This window comes from Grampus griseus, assembly GCF_964374135.1.
Source record: "Grampus griseus genome assembly, chromosome: 4".
Taxonomy (NCBI): Eukaryota; Metazoa; Chordata; class Mammalia; order Artiodactyla; family Delphinidae; genus Grampus; species Grampus griseus.
The window spans coordinates 72,649,325-72,670,402 of NC_138997.1; the positions used below are offsets into that span (position 1 = coordinate 72,649,325).

Sequence of the window (21,078 nt, forward strand, 5' to 3'; positions counted from 1 at the left end):
ATCTCATTTCTGTACTTCATTAGGCAAGGCCAGCTCGACTGGTGACCTTGGGTCTAAAATACATACAAGTACATCAGTCCAAACACTCTTAAGCTTCAAGGAATATCTGATTAAAAAAAAACAAAACAAAACAGAATTTGGATTTTTGGGGCAAAAGCCTGACATGATCTTGAACAAAACTTCCATAAATATTTTTAATTTGTTTCTGCCACTTTCAGTCAGGGTTTTTGGAAGCATTAACTTTCATTTGGTAAAAGATATTAAAATGTAACAACAACATGGAACACCTATGGAAACCTTATGGTGAGCCAGGCCCTGCTCTTAACACTTACATGTACGACACCTCACTTAACCTCACAACAAGCTTACGAAAAAAGAATAATCATTACTGCTTATGCAGATAAGAAAACGGAGGCAGAGAGGGTCAGGTAAGGGGCAAAATTGGAATTCAAACCCAGACAAGTCTCACTTCAGACTGTCTTAAACCATTATAAATTACTAGACAATTATAACATAATTAAAATACCCATCTTGGCACAAGTACTATCAGAGATATTATGTCATTTGGTTCCCACAATAACCCTGAACGACAGGCAGGGCAGAGTTAATTATCTCTACTGACTGATGGTAAAAAGTAAGGCTTAGGCATTCAAGAGACTTTCCAAGGTCTCAGAAGTGCTAAGTGGTGAAATCTGGACTGCACGTCCTCCTCCTTGCACTGGTGCCGTGGTGGGAGGGCCCAGGGCCCTCAGTGAGCCTCTGGGACAAGGCAGCACCGGGTGATAGGGTCTGAGTGTTCTGCATTCAGTGGATGAGCTCCAGCTCCTCACCTAGTCATGTGGCTCAGTCAGTGACCTATTCTGGGTCTCTGGTTCATCATCTGAAGAATGAGAACTGTGAGATCTACCTCTCCAGAGTTTTATGAGGGAAAAATATCCATTCAACACGTGCTCACGTGGCCAAGTGTTGCGAGTAGACAGATGTTGGGATCTGAGTGCCACCAGGGAGGTGCGCGTTCAGGCTGGACCTCCACGTTGACCCAATCCTCACAACCACCCCATTCTTACGAATGAGGAAACTCAGGCAGAGAGATGAAGCAGCAGCTGGAAGGCAGGCAGGTGAAGTCGAGGATGGAACCCAAGCAGCTCGGCGACGAGGCCAAGCTCCCCACCACCACTCACTGCCGCCTCCACGCAGCCTCAGCAGCAGAGACTGAGAAGCTGGGGACTAAGGCCAGAGCCCAGGGAGTGTGGATATTCGGGGGCTGGGAAAAGAGGGTGAAGACCTGGGTGGGGAGAAAACCTGGGCGAGTGTACACTCCAGGAAGCCAAAGCAGGAGGAGTGCGCAGGGCAGTGGCAGCAGTCAGATGCAGAAGCAAGAGGCTGGGGACAGGGCTGCAACAGGCTGGGGAAGGACGTGAGCGGAGGGTGTGATCTCAGTGAATGTGGACAGTTCTCTCTAGAAAGCTGTTCAGAAGGCAGGGACAGAGCTGTCAGTAGCTAACAGTCCCAACCTGGTAAGCGCAACGGTCGGGACTGGAACCTCAATCTCAGGACATACTCAGGCTTCCACCACCACGCTAAGTTCCCAGGCGATGCGCTTCAGGAACAGAATAGCCGAAACCACCTCTTCTGCCACAAAACAGGACAACAGCACGAACGAGGCGTGGGCCCAGCGCCGGGTACTGGACCCTGCCTGCTCCTTCAGCCAGAGGCAGCGCCTACCAGGCTGAAAAGACAACGATCCTCAACCACCCTTCCCAGAGCCCAACAACGGAGGGAGTAGGAGGTTCTTCAGAGACACAAGGCACGCCCATATCTCTCTCCCCACAACAGCAGCAAAATCAGGAAGAGAAAGAGCCAGACAACGTGCTGCCCACCACACACGCCCCGCTCGTCCTCCTGGTGAAACGGCAGTCCTGTTTACGCTGAAGCGCGCAGAAAGGTCTGAAGAGGTGCATGGAGACCCAAGCTTTTGCAGACTGCCAACGGTCAAGATTTATTCTTGTCCGTTAATGCCTCAGGGTGGAGCTTGCAGAATGAAAAAGTGGGTCCCGCCTTGCCGGAAAGCCTGCCACGCTGCTCAGAAACAGAGTCTGCCTTCAGCTTCGAGGCTTGCTTCTCCCACCTTGGACGTGCACGTCTGAAGGAAAGACACTGTCTCCTGGTACTGGTCACGGTCGGGTTCTGAGCATCTGTTCCGGGAGGAACCTCTTCCTCCCACCAGCGTTTGCAGAACACAGAGGAAATGCACTCATCTCCTCAGCGCGTGGGAAGATGAACACCATTTAAAATAATGTCTTCACCAATATTCACCAATAAAGATAAATCCACCGGCTCCTCTACTATTTGCCTCTTCATAGAAACACTGGCATAATGTCTTGCTTTCACGGATTCCTACTTGACAAGAGTATCATGTTTCTGGTAAACATACAAACATCATAAAGTAACTTTTTCAACTTAATTTTTTTTCTTACTGTTGAAGTTCCACAAATCGCTTCTCCTGGTGTAAAACTTACTCATATTTTAGCCCCAAAGCATCCCAAATTTGGCGTTTTATTCTTTCACTTATTCCCATGGCGTTCGTTCAGACCTCTCTGCTCCAATCATCGGCATAAGCGAGTGACTGTTAGGGGCCACCCTTCACAATGAAACGGCATCTGTTCGTCCCCGGTGCCCATTACAGCCCAGGCACCCACTGGCTCACTGAGCCTCTCGCCACCCACCCCCACCTCACAGGAAGGACGAGTCCAACTCGCACGACGCAGCACAGCTCCACAGGTAGAACCCTGGAACCCATGATGACAGTGAAAAGTTCCAGGCTATCTCAAAAGCAATTTTTTTTTTTTTTTTTTTTTGCGGTACGCGGGCCTCTCCCTGTTGTGGCCTCTCCCGTTGCGGAGCACAGGCTCCGGACGCGCAGGCTCAGCGGCCATGGCTCACGGGCCCAGCCGCTCTGTGGCATATGGGATCTTCCCGGACCGAGGCACGAACCCATATCCCCTACATCGGCAGGCGGACTCTCAACCACTGCGCCACCAGGGAAGCCCAAAAGCAATTTTTTAACGCTGAGGAAAACAAGTTTACCTAAAATAATCTGCCAACATGAACCAAGTCAACAAAAATACACGAAGAGCACACAACTCACGGCTCGGTGGCCCCGAAGCTGCTCCCCCAACCCCGCATGGCTCCAGGGATCCTACCTGAGCAAGAGCAACAACTCAGGTTTTTAGGTTCATGCACAAAAGTACACCTTGGTTTGCAGGGTTCTGATTTGTTCACCTGTGCAGACACAGCAGCTAATATATCATCTTAGTACAGTAGTAATACAGTATATACAGTACTGAGAGTCCCACAGTAGACTCGCAAATATTTGTTGAATAAATGTGTTCCTAAAACAAGCGTAAATCAAATTCTGCTTAGAGATCAGTATGTTTCCAGAAATTTGAAACATCTATGAATAGATAATATACCACCATTTCAGATTTTCTTTCCCATTTGTCAGTTAAGAAAAGCACTTGATTCTAAGTTTCCTGGCAGGTCGGATTTTTTTTAAACACAAATATTCTAGAATGTCTGCTTCTTAAAATAACTCTGTGATGTCTTTTTATAATAAAAACACTTACACCTAAATGAATGTTTTACAAATTTGTATTTACTCGTATCATTAAATTTAGACTTTACTGCTTTAGAACTTGTATCACTTTATCTACCTTAATTAAACTTTATTTTTAGAGTAAAAAGAAAATTCAGTAAGCAAATACTGTAAACAACAATGTTATGGAACGTTTATGTTTCAAAGAAGCTTTAGCTATTTTAACCTGTTACAAGTATGTACTTAGGTATAAACCATCTGACGTTACAGGTAGAGGCAAAATATTAAGGCTGAAGTTTTAAATTAGTAACTACAAATCACTTGCAAATTTATCTTCACAAATCTGAGGTATTATTACCACCCCAATTCTACAGATAAGACAACGGGCCAATAAGTGGAGCACCTGAAAGTTCCTATTCAATAAATAGTTAACAAATTAAAGCGACTTAACCCATAAACTGATTTGAAATCATCAGAGCTGCAAGTTTTCAATATTTGCCAATCACCCAAGAAAAAAAAGTGATGAAAAAGATTTTAAGGATCCATCTTAAATCTCATTAGAAACGTCTGGCAGGTACTTATGAAAGAGAAAAAGCCTTTTTATTATAATAATAAAGAAGTAGGAAGAGGAAGAGATGAATAATCTCAACTAGGAATCCCAAACTATGGTTCAGGCTCCTTCACATTATCGTGATAGATATTCTGGTGTTCAGTCTATAATATTTCTACATTGTGACAGTGACTCCGAAATTGCCTCTCCCATCGTTAGAAGCTCTTTCTTGAAGCTGAAGTGTTTAAATGATCCTTAGGAAGGCAATAAAAATTGTTTCTATTTTTTAACCAAAGGTTATGATTTGAGTTCAGGGTCATTTCTTTTTGGTTCAGTTTTTAAGAGGAACAAATAAATTATTCTATTAACTGACCATATTTTCAAATAAATCAGGAGGTCAATGAATATAGCTATTCTTCTTACATTAAACAACTAGAAATACCGCCAACATTTTTAACATATCTATTGCAATATTTGGTCCCATAAAAAATCAATTTTTAAAGAGCAATTTAAGTTCACCTGGATCAAACCAAAGGCCTTTTAATGCCTATGCAGCTGGTTGTTTTGATAATAATTTAACTAACCATGTTATTCTTAATAAATGGTATCTAAATCACTGCTCCACTGTTCTGTTCTGTTTTTTTTTTTAATTTAATCTTCCTGCTGTGGGCCTCAAGTGAAAAAAGGTCCTGTTCAGGATTCATTTTTTGTAAGACATATTAAATTGTGTGCCCAGTTTCTAGTCATCCTCAAAGAGGTTTATACAATTAGAGAATTTTTCTGACTTTTCCGAACTTAGTATAAATGCATGTTCCAATACAAAAATCTCACTAATTTTCATTATAATGAGTTTGTTGTATCATATAGCCTTGACTCACTTAATAACATTTTACACGTTCATTCTGCCATTTCAATACTTTTCATATAGCCATTTCACCTCACTTTTCACTGAATAATGTCACAAAGGTATAGTAATTTAAGTTGGTAAATAGGATGCATTTTAAGACATCTTACCAGTACCTAAATATTTTATTTCATTTTCTTGAACAGAGCATTGAACTACTTGCTTGCTTCAGTAAAACTAGTAGTGTCCAAATGCGCAATTTTTATCCTACTATTTAAGACCAAAAAATTTCCTTTCCTTTCTCTCTAAACAATACTGACTTTTGACATCTACCATCCTCCATCATTTTTTTTGGGTCCTCTCTGGTTTTTTAAATTCACTCCCAGTATTTTGTGCTGCTTCGCCAATTTTAACATACACACTCTCTCTTCTTTTTTTTTTTTCTTTCTTCTTTTTCTGGTGGAAGACTGAAAGCACCAAAGGAAAGTGTTAAAGGAAACAGAGCAGGAAGATACAGTCCTCTTTTGCACTTAGTTTGGCTCTTCCATATACAGTTGTTATAGAAATGGCTCAGACTACTGATGGGCCAAGAAATTCAAGGAGGCACTACAAAGAGGCACTATAGTGATTAACTTTCTCAGGTTTCCAAACACTACGGATTTTATGTTACTTAATTTTTAAAGTATACTCTGTCAGGTATGGTAATCACAAGTGATGCTATAACCAGATGGGGAAATGGACCACTCTGAGAAATTACTAATGTTAACTGACATTGACTGGCACGTATGAGGTACGAGGAACTGCACCAGCAAGTCATATACCAAATATCAGGCACATCCACTGTCCCCAAGGGCGAAAGAGGAGGCATGAGGCCAAACACACTCTCCACTTTCGTTTTCCTTAATTATAGCTTATAGTTATTAAATTGCCACATTCAGGTTAAATATTTAAATGTGAAATTACCACAGTAACAATACTCATTCAAATCCAAAGTTCAACTTTAACTACAGAATGTACAAGACTCAGCACTTAGATGTTTTATTACCTTAGCCAAGGGAAAGACAACTTAAAGGCTTTACAAACACAAAATTCAGTTTTAAAAAATCAAAACTACACTAACTCTTAAGTTTAAAAAATCTCTGATGTCTACCAATATATTGTTCCAGAACAGTAGAGAGAAATGTGTTTTTTTTTTTAACTTTTAAAACTGGCCCTGAAAATTAGCTAAAAGTTAAACACACTTAAATGTGTATCAATAGAAACATATTATGATATATCCATGAAACAGAAAATCATGCAGTCATTGAAAAATAAAGCTTTATAAATGTGCTGCAATGAAAAGATCTCCAAGATATACTGAGTGACAAAAGCAAGAGGCACATACAAAGGTATACTTGCATTTGGGGAAAAACATATATCATCGTCATTTGGGAAACAAATACAAGAATATAAGAGTTATCTCTGGAGAGTCAAGGGTGTAGTACTAGTGGGCATGGGAGCTAGGGCTCATAAAATGGGCCAGCAACCTTCGCTTCTTTACACCTTTCTGACATTTCTTTTAAAACCATGTGCATACACTGCTTCTAAAATTAAGGAGCTATAATCAATCAATAAATAAAATTGTTAAGCAAACTGTTTTTGACTGCCTTGAGTTGACCTATATTTACTAAAACAGAAAGATCAGGTGAAGGGACCCTCCGTGGCCTGGCCTTCTAGAATACATTCCCCCTTCTCTCATTCCTTCCTCTGGAAGAAGGAATGTCTGATCTAACTGGTGATTGGGGCAGGGAGGAACTGAGCAGAGGGGCCCAGCCCCTTCTGAACTCCCTTTCAGATCAACCTGCCAGCAGAAGCTGATACCCTTCCACCATAAGTGGTGGGTTAGAGAGGGGCCGGGAGAAGTGCTGTGCTTAACTAGCTGTGGCAGTGATTGCGTGTAAGGCTATCTAATTAAGTTGAAATACTGAAAAGCCTCTGCATTTTTGTTGCTCTTCTAAGCTGTGCTTTCCAACACAACTGTTACTTCAATCTCCATCTTGTGCCTAATTTTCAATTGATCCTGAACCAATCTGGAGGGGAAGGGTGGGGAGAGTTCTAAATCCCAACAACCTCAAAGATACACCATTAAGTTAAAAAATTAAATGAAAAAAGAACGATGCTATATAGTATGTAGAGTATGAGCTCATCAATGATAAATTTAAAAAAACACTACTATAAAAATATATGCAGGTACAAAAATGTCTGAAAGAACAAACATTAAGCGGCAAACTGGGGGAAGGCTGGACTGGGAGACGTGAAGGAGGATTGTGGCTTTTTACTTCCTTTGCTTCTGTGCTATTCATAATTCTCTAACAATCATGTATTACTGTGATAATTTTCAAAAACTTTAAAATATATTTTAATCATTTTTGCTGGAAGTTTTCGTAACTACAGATCAAGTGCAAGTTTCTGAACTTTATGATCATTACAGTTTAGAGAAGTGGTTCTCAAGGTGTGGTCTCCAGACCAGCTGCATCAGCATCATCTGGGAGCTGGTTAGAAATGCAAACTCTAGGGCCCCACCCCGAACCTACAGAATCAGAAACTCTGGGGGTGGAGCCCAGCAATCCATTGGAACTACCCCCCACCTCCGTGATTATAATGCCAGCTACAGTTTGAGAACCACAGGGCTAGAGAACTGTTTACGATTATCAACTTTCAGTTTTCCCATTCATAAATCCTCAAGACCTATACAACACATACACACACAAGCCCCTACCGACCTATCAACTCATTTTACATCTCAAGTCAACAAATATTTATGCAATACCTTCCAAACTGCACAACTGTAGCAACTTTTTAGTATAAACTAAACACTTCAGTAGAGAAATGATTATTTTGAAACCACTGGGGAGACTCCCCAGCCCCTTTAAAGGAACTGAAGTACTCTGTAAGCCAGAGCCCTAGAACAGATGTCCTCCAGGGAAGGAGCTGTGAGATGGCTACCTCCATACACCCTGAAGAACAATCCTCAACCAAGTAACAACTTGCTAATGGAATGCATTATAACTTTATATTAGGAAGTTTATTTAAAATTAAGTAGTGTTAGCATTTATAGATACCTGTTTGGTGATCGTCTTGGCCAACGTCTTCTGTTAGATTCTGCAAGAAATATGTTCATCATTACCAAGAAATCACATACCATACAGCAAGCTTTAAAATTCAATATTTTCATAAACAGCTGATATCTTAATATCCATAATCTAAATTTTATCAAATCCACTTAAAACTACTACTTTAAACGGCTGGTAGTTTTGTCTTTAAAAGATTGACTTACTAGCTTATTAAGGGTGTGGTAGATCTTATGAATATTTGCCAGTGTTGAGAGATGAGAGTTCAGCTGAAAGTCTTTAAAAGAAAAGGGGAAAATTCAGTGTCATTTACTTCTCATATTGCAAAAAGACTATTAAAAAAGAAAGCTCAGAAGTGAAGATAAACAAATGTTTTGATACAACTGAATTCTATCTCCATTAATTTGATACTTATTAAATAAGATACAACATGCAACTACCAACCTATCTGCTAGAAATAAAGTCTGACAATTAAATTCCCAACCACATGTTAAAATAAAGTTCATGACATTTTCATGTGAATTGTAAGGTAAAACAAAAATACTTCAGTAGTTATAATAGCCTATCAGCAATAAACTTGAGCTTAAAAGAAAAATATCAATAATGCTAGCAAATTAAACAAGTCACAAAAATAGAAGACAGATCTCAAATGAAACTTGTTCACTTTCTCTTTCTCTTCCCCAGAATTACTAGCACAATATCAAGCTCCTGGCAAGAAAATAATAGGAAAGCATCTCAACCATTCGGCATTTCTTACAATATACTTATTTTGTTGGCTCTTATATAACATAGAGCAGAAATGGAATCTAAGCCCCTCCCCTTCCTAATTTAACAAACACAGACAGATCAAAGGACTATCCTGCAAGCTCCCAGTCTGAAAGGCCAGGGCTCTGGGATGTATAGTCTATAGTTAGCTGCATGGCAACAGTAAAATGTGCCACAGAACCAGAAACACAGAGGCAGAACTCACACTCACAGAGAAACATGGCCAAATCAATGACTGTCTCCACATGCCATCTCTAATAACTGCACAATGAATCACACACACAAGACGAATTAAGTTGCTCCATCATACAATCCTGCACAACATAAAACTTTAAGTTAAACTGTTAGGCTTTTGAATCTCCAATTTCAAATGTTTTTTATAAAGTTAAGTATGCTTGCCTACATATTAGGCTATCCAAATATGGGTTAAAAGTCTCTGAATAATTTCATATTTGAACAAGCAATAGAAGTATTTTCATAAAATATCAAGATTTACAGTAGTTCCTTTTCTTTACTATCATAAAGACTAGTAAAGGTTAGTCTGAAAATAACCTTGAAAAGATACTGTAACTTTCCAAGTTATGCCGTTCGGATAAAAAAGAAAATAATCTCCCTTCACTGGAATTTTATGTGGGACACATATCAGATGCAAAGCGCGGACACTACAGCACGAATTGTCTCTGCTGGGGCTGGACTCTCTGGGCTGCTGCTCCGAATCTGGAAAGCAAGCAGACTTGTCAGCATTTAGAAAGCTTCACTTTCTTTTCTAAATTGTGCCAGGAATCCAGGTCTAGGCTGGCCTGGAGGGCAGAGGGGCCAGCAGGCAGCGGAGACCCTAACATGCACACGCCGCTGCCGGGAGCAGCGGGCTGCACGTGTACATGGGCACATGCACGGCTCTGGCACACGCACGCCGCAGGCACAGCCACCGAGAATGGTCCAAAGAATCAGAGTTGTTGGCTGAGAGGCAACCAGAGCAGGGCCTCAAATATAGACATGTGTTAACTATTTTGCATTATTAATTATTTGGCATCTGAATGGTTTAGCCATATTTAAGGTAAATGATGACATAATGTGCACAGACCTTGATTTTCCATCTTAATTAGTACGACTGCACAGAAAAGGATTAAAAACCATTTGGGGTATCCGAGTGTCTACATGTGTGTGTATTTATTTACTTATGCTTCTATTTCATAAAGCTGTGTAGGGGGCTCTAAAACTAGAAGCAACAGCCTCCTCCTGACCTGCAAAGGCTTTGGGGAGCTTATTCTTACACTGCCCCCCTCCCCTGGCACCTACGACCAAGCCATAAACCCCCTTTTTGTACTCTCTCAATTTAAAATTTGGAAGACAAATGATATACTACATTAACATCCTGAAATATTAATTAAGCTCCTGGGCCCCCCAAAAAAACAAAACCAGAAAACTTAAGGGTCTAGATTCTCTCTCACTGAGGCCACACAGGAGGGGTTTGCCAAAGATCATTGCAGCAATGAGGTCTCCAGAACTCATGCCATACCACCCTGATGTTAATTCAACTGTCAAGATTCACACAGGAGAATCTAAACAAAACTGCTAAATCCTTCTATATACATGCGCGCGCACAGACACACACAGACACACAGACACACAGACACACACACACACACACACACACACACACGGTTTCTGCCAAAACACCACTCACTGAGCTTTACAACCTGACTCTGGAGTCTAACAGTCAATTTGAATCTCAGGCCTACCAGTTATTTAACCTAAATTTCAACGTCCTCAGTTGTGAAGTGAGATTACAATGCCTAGATGTGGCAGACAGCCAATGTAATGCCTGGATCACAGTGAGTGCCGAATAAAAGACATCAATTATCACACTATTCGATCATACCATTTTCCACACCACACAGCTATCTACAATGGTTTCTACTTTCTGTCGGTCCAAGTCAAGCCCCACATCAAAGATCTCAAAGTTGGAGCTCCCTCTGTGACTGAGGCATGTGGCCTGATACATCTCTACTGTGTATGATGGCATTTCTATCTATATTCATATACCACCAACTGACGTTCATAATGATGGTGGAAAAAAATATACAAAAGCATTTAAGATCAGGTTCTATACATGAAGCTTCACTTTACAGATAACACAAGCAACAAGGTTCATTTCACAAGTCACATAATATATGTCAGCAATTCTCTATTTCCATATCCGGCGTCTACTACCATAACCACCTTATCATCGCTTCACCAAAAAGAAAGGGAAAAAGAAAAGGAACAGCAGCATGAACAGAATAGTTCTTCTTTAGTTTCACCAAGGTAAGAAGCTGGGGAGTAGACACAAATTCAGGAAAAAAAGACCAAAATGGCATTAAAAGATAAACCCACAAAGGTTAACACATATTGAATTTACGGTTCATCTGTTCAGTGCTCAGGGCAAGTAAGAGACCTTGAAATCTAAAATAGATTTCACATCCTTTAGGAATAGATGTTAAGGATAAAGATCAAATGCTTTACAGAGAACATATTTAGGAAAGTACTAACTCATTCATAAAATCTCCTTCTGCTCATATTTTAATTCCAAAGTATAAATGCTTGGTTAAGTAAACTTTAGTCCATGATCAAAAGGCCCTCCACAGTAGTCACTGGGTTTGACTCTCCTGTCTGACATGCGAACCCTACATTCTGTATTAAAAGCGACAAATGGCTCTGCAGAAAGGCATAGCCTGCTTGATAAATGGTCTGCCTAAATTATCTTCTGGGCATTCTTAAAAATGATCAACAAATGCTGACTGGGCATAAAGTTTTCCGGGGGGGTTTTTTTTTTGGTTGGTTTGTTTGGGTTTTTACATAATTACCATTTGCTGTGACCTACATAATGGAAGAAAGTGAACGTCAATGAGAGTCAAAATTCACTTCCCCCAAACTACTCTTGGTATAGAATCCCACAACATAGGCAGAGACATAAATATTAGGAATAAAACAATTATTGGTAAGTTCAGACAATGACCATCAACCAAAAGAATCAAATTTCAGAATTAACAGTCCTAAGAGGAGTTTACTTCCATAAGAGGGTCAGAAACAATTTAAATACATAAAAATCCAAACCTTTCTTTTATGACATAAATAGTCACTTGTTAAATATAGCTGGGAGGTGATCTTAATTACAACAGCAATGAAAAGCAATAATACACATAGGAATAAACTTAAACATGCAACAACCGAATGAAGAAACAATGAAAGTTTCCTGAAAGACAAAAATGCAGAGATATTATATTCCTGGAATGGAAAGACCCAGTATTATAAGGCAATCACTTCACCCTTTACTAAAGTATTAATTAAATGCAGTCAAATTCCTATTCTCCCTGCCTCCCACTTCCCTACCCCAAAAAAGAGGTGGGGGAAAAGGAAGGGAGTCAGGCAAGCTTGGCAGATTGATTCTAAAGTTCATCTGAAAAGAACAAACGTGCTTGACTTGCCAAGAAATTGTTGAAAAAGAAGAATGAGGAAGAACTTGCCCTATCAGACAATACATAATATAAAGCAGAGGTTGGTAAATTCTCTGCAGAGGGCCAAATCTTAAATATTTTAGGCTTTGTGGGCCATCCAACCTCTGTTATAACTACCCTGCCATTGTAGCTCAAAAGCAGCCATAAACAATACACAAGCAAATGAGTGTGGCTGTGTTCCAATAAAACTTTATTTATAAAACTTTATTTATAAAAACTTGGTGGTGGGCCTGACTGGAGCCATGGGCTGTAGTTTGCCAATGCCTGGTATAGAGGTAATTATAATTATAATACAAATCAACGGAAGAGCGCTAATAAACATATGTCTGTATGTTTGTAAGTATGCATAAACACATATAATTAATATGATTAACTGGCATTTCAAATCAATGTAATACTCTGGTTTCTCTTCAGATCAAATAAATCTTTTGCCTTTTTTTTTTTCAAACCAATGGGCAAGAGATAATTATTTAGCAAACTGAGGGGCAACCAACTACCATGTGGAACAAATTAAAATTAATTTCAACCTCACCCAAAGCATGGAAGGGGAAGGCATCCAAAGCAAAAGAAAAGTCCTCCGTATCATGGACTCAGGGCTCTCTCTGCACATTCCGCCTCTACCCATGTACCCAATCTCGTCTCTTACTCATCTTCCCCTTGCTCACTCTTCTCAGTTGCAGTGAGCTTCCTGCTATTCTGTGAACACTCCAAACATGCTCCTACCTCAGGGCCTTTGCACGTGCTATTCTCGTTGCATTGAGCACTCTTTCCTCTAATAATAACATGGCTTTCTCTCACACAGGTTGCCACTAAAATATCACCTTCTTACAGAACCTTGCCAGACCCAACAAACAGGACCCCTTCTTCACTATCACTTTACCATGCTTTACTTCTCTTTATGGCATTAGTACCTCGTCATATATGTCATATTTGTGTGTCATCTTCCTCTTGCATTAGAATGTAAGCTTCACAAAGGCCAGAACTTGCTTGCTCTTGTCCACTGCTGTATCCCTCGTACCTAAAGCAATACCTGGGAAACATCAGGTGCTCAATAAATACTCAAGGAATAAATGAATGCAGGTACAGAGGCATCAAGACTTAAATTCAATATGTTCAGGGTATTTCAGTGCATTCACACCATTAGATCTTCATATGTGAGAAGCAGCATGGTATCAGGAGACTCAAAAGGCAGGCAAGGTCAGAAAAAGGCAGCTCTGAATCCTGCTTGAGAGTTTAATCTCCTAAGGACTTGTATTTCCAATTGGACCATCAGAGGGTATGCAAATGTAACAGATAAACATGGCACATTCAAGCAGCATCAGTCCTACTCAAAGGTAATCCATGTACAAGTGTTTCACATGAAAACAAAAAAATGACTATGGCACAAAATTTGAAAGAAATTTCACCAGACCAAGTTACGCTCCCAGAACCCAGAGAGTCCTTAACTCTGCCATAGCAGAACGCTGGCGGAGGAGTCTGAGAAGCACTGCTGTGAGCCTGGGTGCCGTGAAAGTGTTTTAATCAGTTTTTTAGATAAATTTCCCTACGGCGGGTGTGTGGCCTGGATTTAGAGCGGCCTTTCATGAAGACTGCTGGAAGTGGCTGAGGTGGGAAATGATTAGGGTCTTAAGGTAGACTGTGGCAGCAAAAGTGGAGGGAAGACATCCCGAGTACAACCGGATTGCAGGACATCCACATTCAACTCACACAAATTCAACTCAATTGCTTGGCAAAATGAAGAGGGAGAGAGAAGAAAAGTCAATTGTCCCAGTAACTGCCCTCAAGGCCTCTACTTAATGAGTGGGAGCTGGGCAACAGGAATCTGAAGGTCACTGGGTCGGCTCAGTTTCCACGTGGATCTCACAACCTTGTATGAGTCAAGTATTTAAAGAAATGTATTCTTCATAAAACACAGTCCCTAAACATAAGCCAGCTGCTGCGACTGTGCTCAACTGAAGAGCCTGCGACCTGTCCTAACGCTAGAGGAAAGAACTGCTGTGTTGGAGACAACCTCTGAGGAGGGGCACCTTCTGAAAGTATTTCCAGTGATATTTTTAATACAGGTGATTTTCACCTTACATGTGGACTTTAGAACTAACCTCTACACAAAATGTGATGGTACTGGGAGGAAAACCAACAAGATTGCTTTTAGGGGCTGAGAGGGAAGCTCAACATTTCATGTCCTTTTGTCCAAGTCTCAAAAATTCTCCTTGAGCTACGAAAATTAGCCCAAGCAGGGTCAGGTAACTAGTTGTGGCCAAGCTGGGGATAATTCACATCTTCTAATTCCCAATCCAAAGCCCCTTCCTCCATTCTAGCTTATTTCTGATGGGAGCAAGTGTCCATGTATCTTCACACTCCATCTGGGGTAAAAAGCATTTCCCACCCAAGGTTGTTAATAAGCAAGCACCCAAAGTTAGAGAACTTTAATATTAAATAAAAAGATACTAAAGCTGGTAAAATCTAAAACAACCTACCAACTTCTTTTTTTCCTTTTTGGAGAAAAGATGGTGCAGAAAAGATACACAACGCCTATATTATTTCTATTAAGTACACCTCTTTCCTCTTGTCCCTAAAGATTCACAGAAGTATTTTATTATTAGCTAAACTCCAGGTGGCCAATCAGTGAGCAATGCTCTCGGGTATAAAAATTTTTAATAAGCCCTATGCACAGATATGTACTAATAAATACATTCTGATGACAATGAAAATGAAGAACTAAATCAGTGATGGCTTTTGGGGTGCAGGTGGGGGACTGAGGGACTGCTGAGTTTGGGCTTTATGATGGCGAGACTGGAGCACGTTTAAAATGCTGAGATTCGATTTGCTTAGTACCCTGGAAGGTTACAGAAGCCAGTGTAAAGAGGGGGTCAGCTTACAAGTCAGGGAGGATCTATACACGAGCTCAAGCATACAGAGTATAAGTCATTTTACAAGACAAGTACAAAATGCAATTTTAAGTAAAAAAGGTCATTAGAAATGAGTTTTATCTCAAAATAACTTGACAGACAAAATCTACCATAAAATGAACTCTACTTTTGACGCTGTAAAAAGTAGTATTTTCAACTGGGATTACAGACACCACTTTACACTTCTGCATACCAACTGATCGTCATTTAGCCATGTGAGATGGCACAAGTACACATCTCACTCGTTAAAACAAACATATTCACATGTGAGGCCAAATTATTAAAACACAAAGATCCGAAACGAGTTTTCCACAGCTAGGAAAAAACCAAAAGCCAGGCTGTGGGTCAGCTTCATACCACACGCCTGTCTAACTTGTCAGAAGTAGGAATTTCTTGGTCTATAAAATGGATGGTAATAGTGCTTGCCTCCTAAGGACGCTGTGAGGATCAAACTAACCCGTGCCGCAAGGTGCCCAGCACGGTGCCTGGCACACGGCAGGCGCCACCTGAGCGGCAGCTCCGCGGCACTCTGCTTCACTTGCACAGCGAGCGGGGTGGCCTGTGCTCTCCGCCCAGGGCAGGGCCCGAGGGGGGCAGTCGCAGCTTTGGAGTCCTCTGACCCCCAGCCCAAACCAAACCCCAAGCACCCAGGAAGCTCCTGAGCATTAATCCAGTCGCTGCACATCAGAGTCACCTGGGCAGTGCGAATACCTGCCAGGGCCCGGGCCCCAATCCAGACCAACTAAATAAAAACAGGAGTGGGGTTGTCAAAGGCTTCTCAAGCAGTCCAGGTGCCTCTACCGTGCAACCAGAGAGGAGAGTTCCGTCCCCACCCTCGCCTCGACCCCCAGCCTGCCGCAGCCAATCCATACCCACATCACAATCTCAGCACGGGCCAGAGGGGAGTTCAACTCATTCACCGCAAGCCCTGCAGCGAGAAAAAAAGATCAAGATCCAGGCTTTTCACGGTCGAAAAGCTAGGTGAAAACCAAATGAAGCAAAGTAGCAGTGAGGAAGGTGTTAATATCATTCTCCTCATCAATAAATATTTGCTATTTATAAGGCACAAAGCCAAAAAGGTGAGCATGGAAAGGGGAAAACTGACAAGGAAAGGGAGCAGGTCATCACAGGTGACTCGGCGCTTTCACGGAACACAAGATCTGAAGTTAAAACCAACCAAGCACACCACTGCTGCTGGCTTTTTCCTCCTAACTCTCACAGGACCTGTAGAAGCGGCTGGGAGAGAAGCCACCCGCCCAAGACAGGCGGCGTGCCACCTAGCACCCGTCATCCACTGCACAGCCTGTGCCTGCTGGTGGTGTCATCTCAACGGAGTCGGCCACTCCAGGACAGCCGGTCTGGCTGCTCTCCCACCGTAACAAGGTACACAGGGCCCTAGATTCACTCTCTTCACCCTACCCTACCCACGGAAGAACAGAGATCCGTCCACTCCATCGCTCAGAGTAAAAATCACCCTCTCACCTCACTAATGTCAGAAGAGGCCAGATTTATGGTAAAGAGTGCAGCTCTGGCCTCGGAAAGCCCTGGGTTAGAGTCCCTGCTCTGCGGCGTCCTAGCTGAGGGCCCTGCCTATAACCCAACCTCACTAGACCAGAACAGCAGGCCCCTCCTCACAAGGGCTTGTGAGGACTCCTGAGACGGTGCATGCCAAGCACTCAGCACAGTGCTGGCCCATACTGTGCACTAATGAAGGTTTATTATTTTAATCCCTATTATTATTCAACATAGAAGAGACTAAGACAGACTGAACCCAGAAGATCAAAGAGTAAAGATGGGGCAGAAGGGATGACAAGAGGACAGGTCTTTAAAACTCTCACTTCAATAGCCAGTTGCCTGGACTTGAATGTACAACACTCCTTCTCAGTTTCCTGTTTAATTAAGAACAAGTAACCTGCGGTCTAATAATTTTGGGAATGGAATCTGTACAAAGAAATCTTAAAGGGGAAAAAGACTTAAACTCACCCTCAACTACAGGAAAAGGAAAGAGAATCATTTCAAAGATGTTACGCAAAAACTACATTAGTAGCTCTACTGAAAGAAGCTTTCTGGCTTTTCTGCAATCTTGTTAGGTATCTCCTATATATAAAAATTATGTGTTTAAAAAGTGCTTAATACAAACGTCTGTTTAAAATAAAATCTAAGACTAAAAATGACTATTTCATTAGTGAGTAAAGAAAAAGTATGGAAATACTCTTCTTTGCCACAATCAGTTGCCCAGCGAGAATCCATTTTTAAACGCCCACTGTCACTGTGAGATGGCAGAAATGAGGGGAAGAAGAGCAGTGGGAAGGGAGGAATTCATCCTACACCTTATTCTGTTGGGACCCATTCCAAGAAGAAAAGAACCAACTGCAAAACAAAGATAACAGTGACAAAATATGGAATTCCAATATACCTGCCAGGTTACCACAGGATTAAATGAAAAGCACAGATAAAACAGTGAGTATTATTTCATAGGCAGTGGAGGGAACCTAAACCCCGGAGTCAGAATGCCTGAGTTAGAATCTCAGTTCACCACCTATCAGCTGTGTGACCTTGAGAAGGCTAGTTAACCTTTCTGTACCTCAGCTTCCTCATCTGGAAAGTGGGGATGATAACAGTACCTACCTAACGTACTTCAGAGCGCTGTGGTGAGGATCACATGAGTTAAGGCAGGCACGGCAGCTGGAGCAGCCCAAGAATAATCACTGCATATAAACACGTGTCACTCCCTCCCCTCCCCATCCCACTTTGTTCCTCTTCTCTCCCCATGCCCCACCTCCTCTAACTTCTCTCTCTCCCCTCACTTCCTTTCCACTCATAAGCCCTCCCTGGTGCCTCTTTTCAGCCCTTCCCCCATGGCTCCTGACCATCCCTCCACCTCGCCTCCCTTCGCTCTGGCCTATCCAAAACCCATGCTATTGCCAGGCTGTTCCCTCTGCTTGGAAAGCACCCTCCCACCTCACCCCTCAGGCACACACCCATCTTTTTCTTCACATAATAAAACTTCAAAAGCTAAACCCACATGACAATAGCTAACCCTTCCCTGAAGTATAATTTTAATGACTCCCTATTTGTTCCCAAAGCACCCTGGGCATCCAAATAACCTTGCCCTGCCCCATACTTCAACTGTGCAGGACCTCTCTGCATCCACCACTAAGCCTGCTGGAAGGAAGCTCCTTAAACACGAGGACCAGGCTCAGTCATGCTGTTACAGCAGCACCCAGCAGCAAGAAAAAAGGTTTGGTGAGTGACTAAGTGAGGGAACGCTTCACTTGCTTCTTTTCTTTCTTATAACCTGTTTTCCTCTCAAGGGTCTCCTTTTAAAGCCTAATGAAGGAATTGTCATTACACAGTAATCATTAGAAAAGGGCCAAGCGTTTCTCTAAATACTTTGTGTTCTATCTAATTTAATGCTCAGGATCACTTCTGATCTTACCTCCTACTTCTTTCTCTCTGCCCAGTCCCCAACTCTACTCTTAGCACACCAGCCTCTTTGCTGTTCCTCATTTACAGCCTTGCTCCCCTCCTCAGTCTCTGAATTTGTGTCCCCTCTCCCTGGAATGCCCCCTCACCTCCACCAGCGCTTGCCCGACAACCCTCTTAGTGAGGCCTTCCCTGACTGAGCCTCGTACAACTACAACGTCCCTGCTCTTGCTCCTCTGCCCCCTGCACACACAGGGGCACCTGTGCACTTCCCTTCCCTGCTTGAGTTTTCTCAAATGAACCGCTCACCATCTGACATACTACATGATTTACCTGCTTGTTATCTGCATCTTCCCCCACACTGGAAGGGGAACTTCATGACAGATGAAGAAGACGGCCTGGTACGTAGTAGGTGTTCAATAAACACTGTTGACTGAACAACTCCATACCATACAGGAGGTATTCTTTATGCATGAGGAATCTGAAGCTTATACAGAGTAGTTGAGTAATTCACCCACGGTCACACAACTAACAGAGGCAGAACCTAGAACCAGGGCCCACGCTTAACTACTATGCTTTCCTGCTTCTCAGCCTGACCCAGATAACAACTAAAAGAAATCGTGGTATCCAAGGAGCAAATCCTAGCATTGTATGCCTTTGGCCCACAGAGAAGCAAGAAAAGCCATCCACCAGAAAATCTTTCAAGAGAACAAGTCATCTAATTCAAGCCCATTCTATGTGGTAAAGTATTAATTACCAGATTTATAATTTATATAGCACTGATAGTTTTTCTTTGGATTTAACAGTTCAGTAAAAAGACAGAGAGAGATTATTACACCTTTTTATACTGTACTATCCCCATGAACAGCAAAATGACAAATCATCAACTAACACAGAGGAGGCCTAAGATGATATATATTAAAAGCCAAATATTGTGGTGGGGGACTTCCCTGGCGGTCCAGGGGTTGAGACTTCACCTTCCAATGCAGGGGGTGTGGGTTCGATCCCTGGTTGGGGAGCTAAGATCCCACATGCCTCTGTCGCCAAAAAACCAAAACATAAAACAGAAGCAATACTGTAACAAATTCCATAAAGACTTTAAAAAAAAAATGGTCCACATCAAAAAAATCTTTAAAAAAACTGTGGTGGGAGGTAGAGAAGTACAGACTGCAAGGGGATACAAGGGAACTTTAAGGAGATAGGAAACCATTCTATATCTTAATTATAGTAATGGTTACACACACACGTATTTATCAAATGGGTACAATTTTATAGAATGTAAATTATACTCAATAAAGTCAATTAAAAAGCAATTAAGACTGTCAGATATAATTTTGGATAAACAAAATAAATATTCTACCAATATTATTTCCATACCTAATATTCTCAAGAATTTTGGGGAGGGGTGGGGGGACAAAGATGGAATCAGGCAAAGACAGCAGTAAGAGCTCCATAGAGTGCGATTGGTGGGGTGACTGATGCGTGCCTCAGAGTCCTGCCTGACCACTGGCAAAGGCAGCTCCGACTGACACTGCCTGTGTCCCCCTTTAGCCTTTTGGGTCACCTCGAGCCAGTACTCTTGGACTCTGAACAGAGACCAACCAGGGTGGAAAGGCAGACCACTGCTCTTCTCCACAAGGGCCTCGGCCAAGTACCAACCCAAGACGGGTCTGGATGTTGGATTTGTCCGAATTCTTAGTTGTGCGCATCAGAAACCAACTAGCTATATGAACAGTGGTTTTTTTTTTTTAAAGGTTATTGGGTAGTTCACAGAATCTCTAGGAAAACCAGAGGACCAAGCACATCAGCTGTACAACCAAAATAATGCCTAAGGGCATACTGCAGAGTGCACCATTGACACAGCCTGGACCTGCCTGGACTGCAGCTCCCACGGCCTCTAGAAACAGCGGTCACCACTGTCCATCCTCTTTAAATGGCCCCCAGGCACTTCCAATTTCTTCCCATGTCTTGCCTTCAGCTTCAGATTCACACCCTGGTGTGGGTGTATCTGGGCAGCTCTGCCTTTGATGGTAAGAATTCCCCAATCAGAGGAAGAGCCTGGGCCCCGAAGACTGGCAAAGGCCATCATGGACATAGATGGATGACACACCATCTCTGCAAGTACTACTGATACAGCCAGCAAGTAATGAAAGGTTTTCAAAAAATATTCACAAGGAAAATATCTTTAAAGATGGAACTAAAAAAAATCATACCCAGAGGTAATGTTATTTGGGGAGGGTGGGGATCTTCTTCTGCATCATTTAGTGTTTTACTCAATATATTAATTAGTAGTTTCAAAAACTACAAGCCTACCTTCCTAGATGGAAAATAACTCATTAATGGCATCTTCTGATTAAAAGAAAAACAATTAAAATCTAAAGC

General features: G+C 41.9%; 1 protein-coding gene across 2 annotated transcripts in view; it reads right to left on the bottom strand.

The window, feature by feature from the left end:
* Positions 1–21,078, bottom strand: part of DCUN1D4 (defective in cullin neddylation 1 domain containing 4) — a 70,592-nt gene that overhangs the window by 43,294 nt on the left and 6,220 nt on the right. For both annotated transcript variants that reach the window (XM_082653498.1, XM_082653497.1), the window contains exons 2-3: positions 8,306–8,376; positions 8,091–8,130 (exon numbers count right to left, since the gene is read on the bottom strand). Coding sequence is in view for 1 of the 2 variants with exons in the window: in XM_082653497.1 (XP_082509623.1) it covers positions 8,091–8,130; positions 8,306–8,376 (111 nt within the window). In the remaining variant the exon portion in view is untranslated. The remainder of the gene's footprint in view (positions 1–8,090; positions 8,131–8,305; positions 8,377–21,078) is intronic.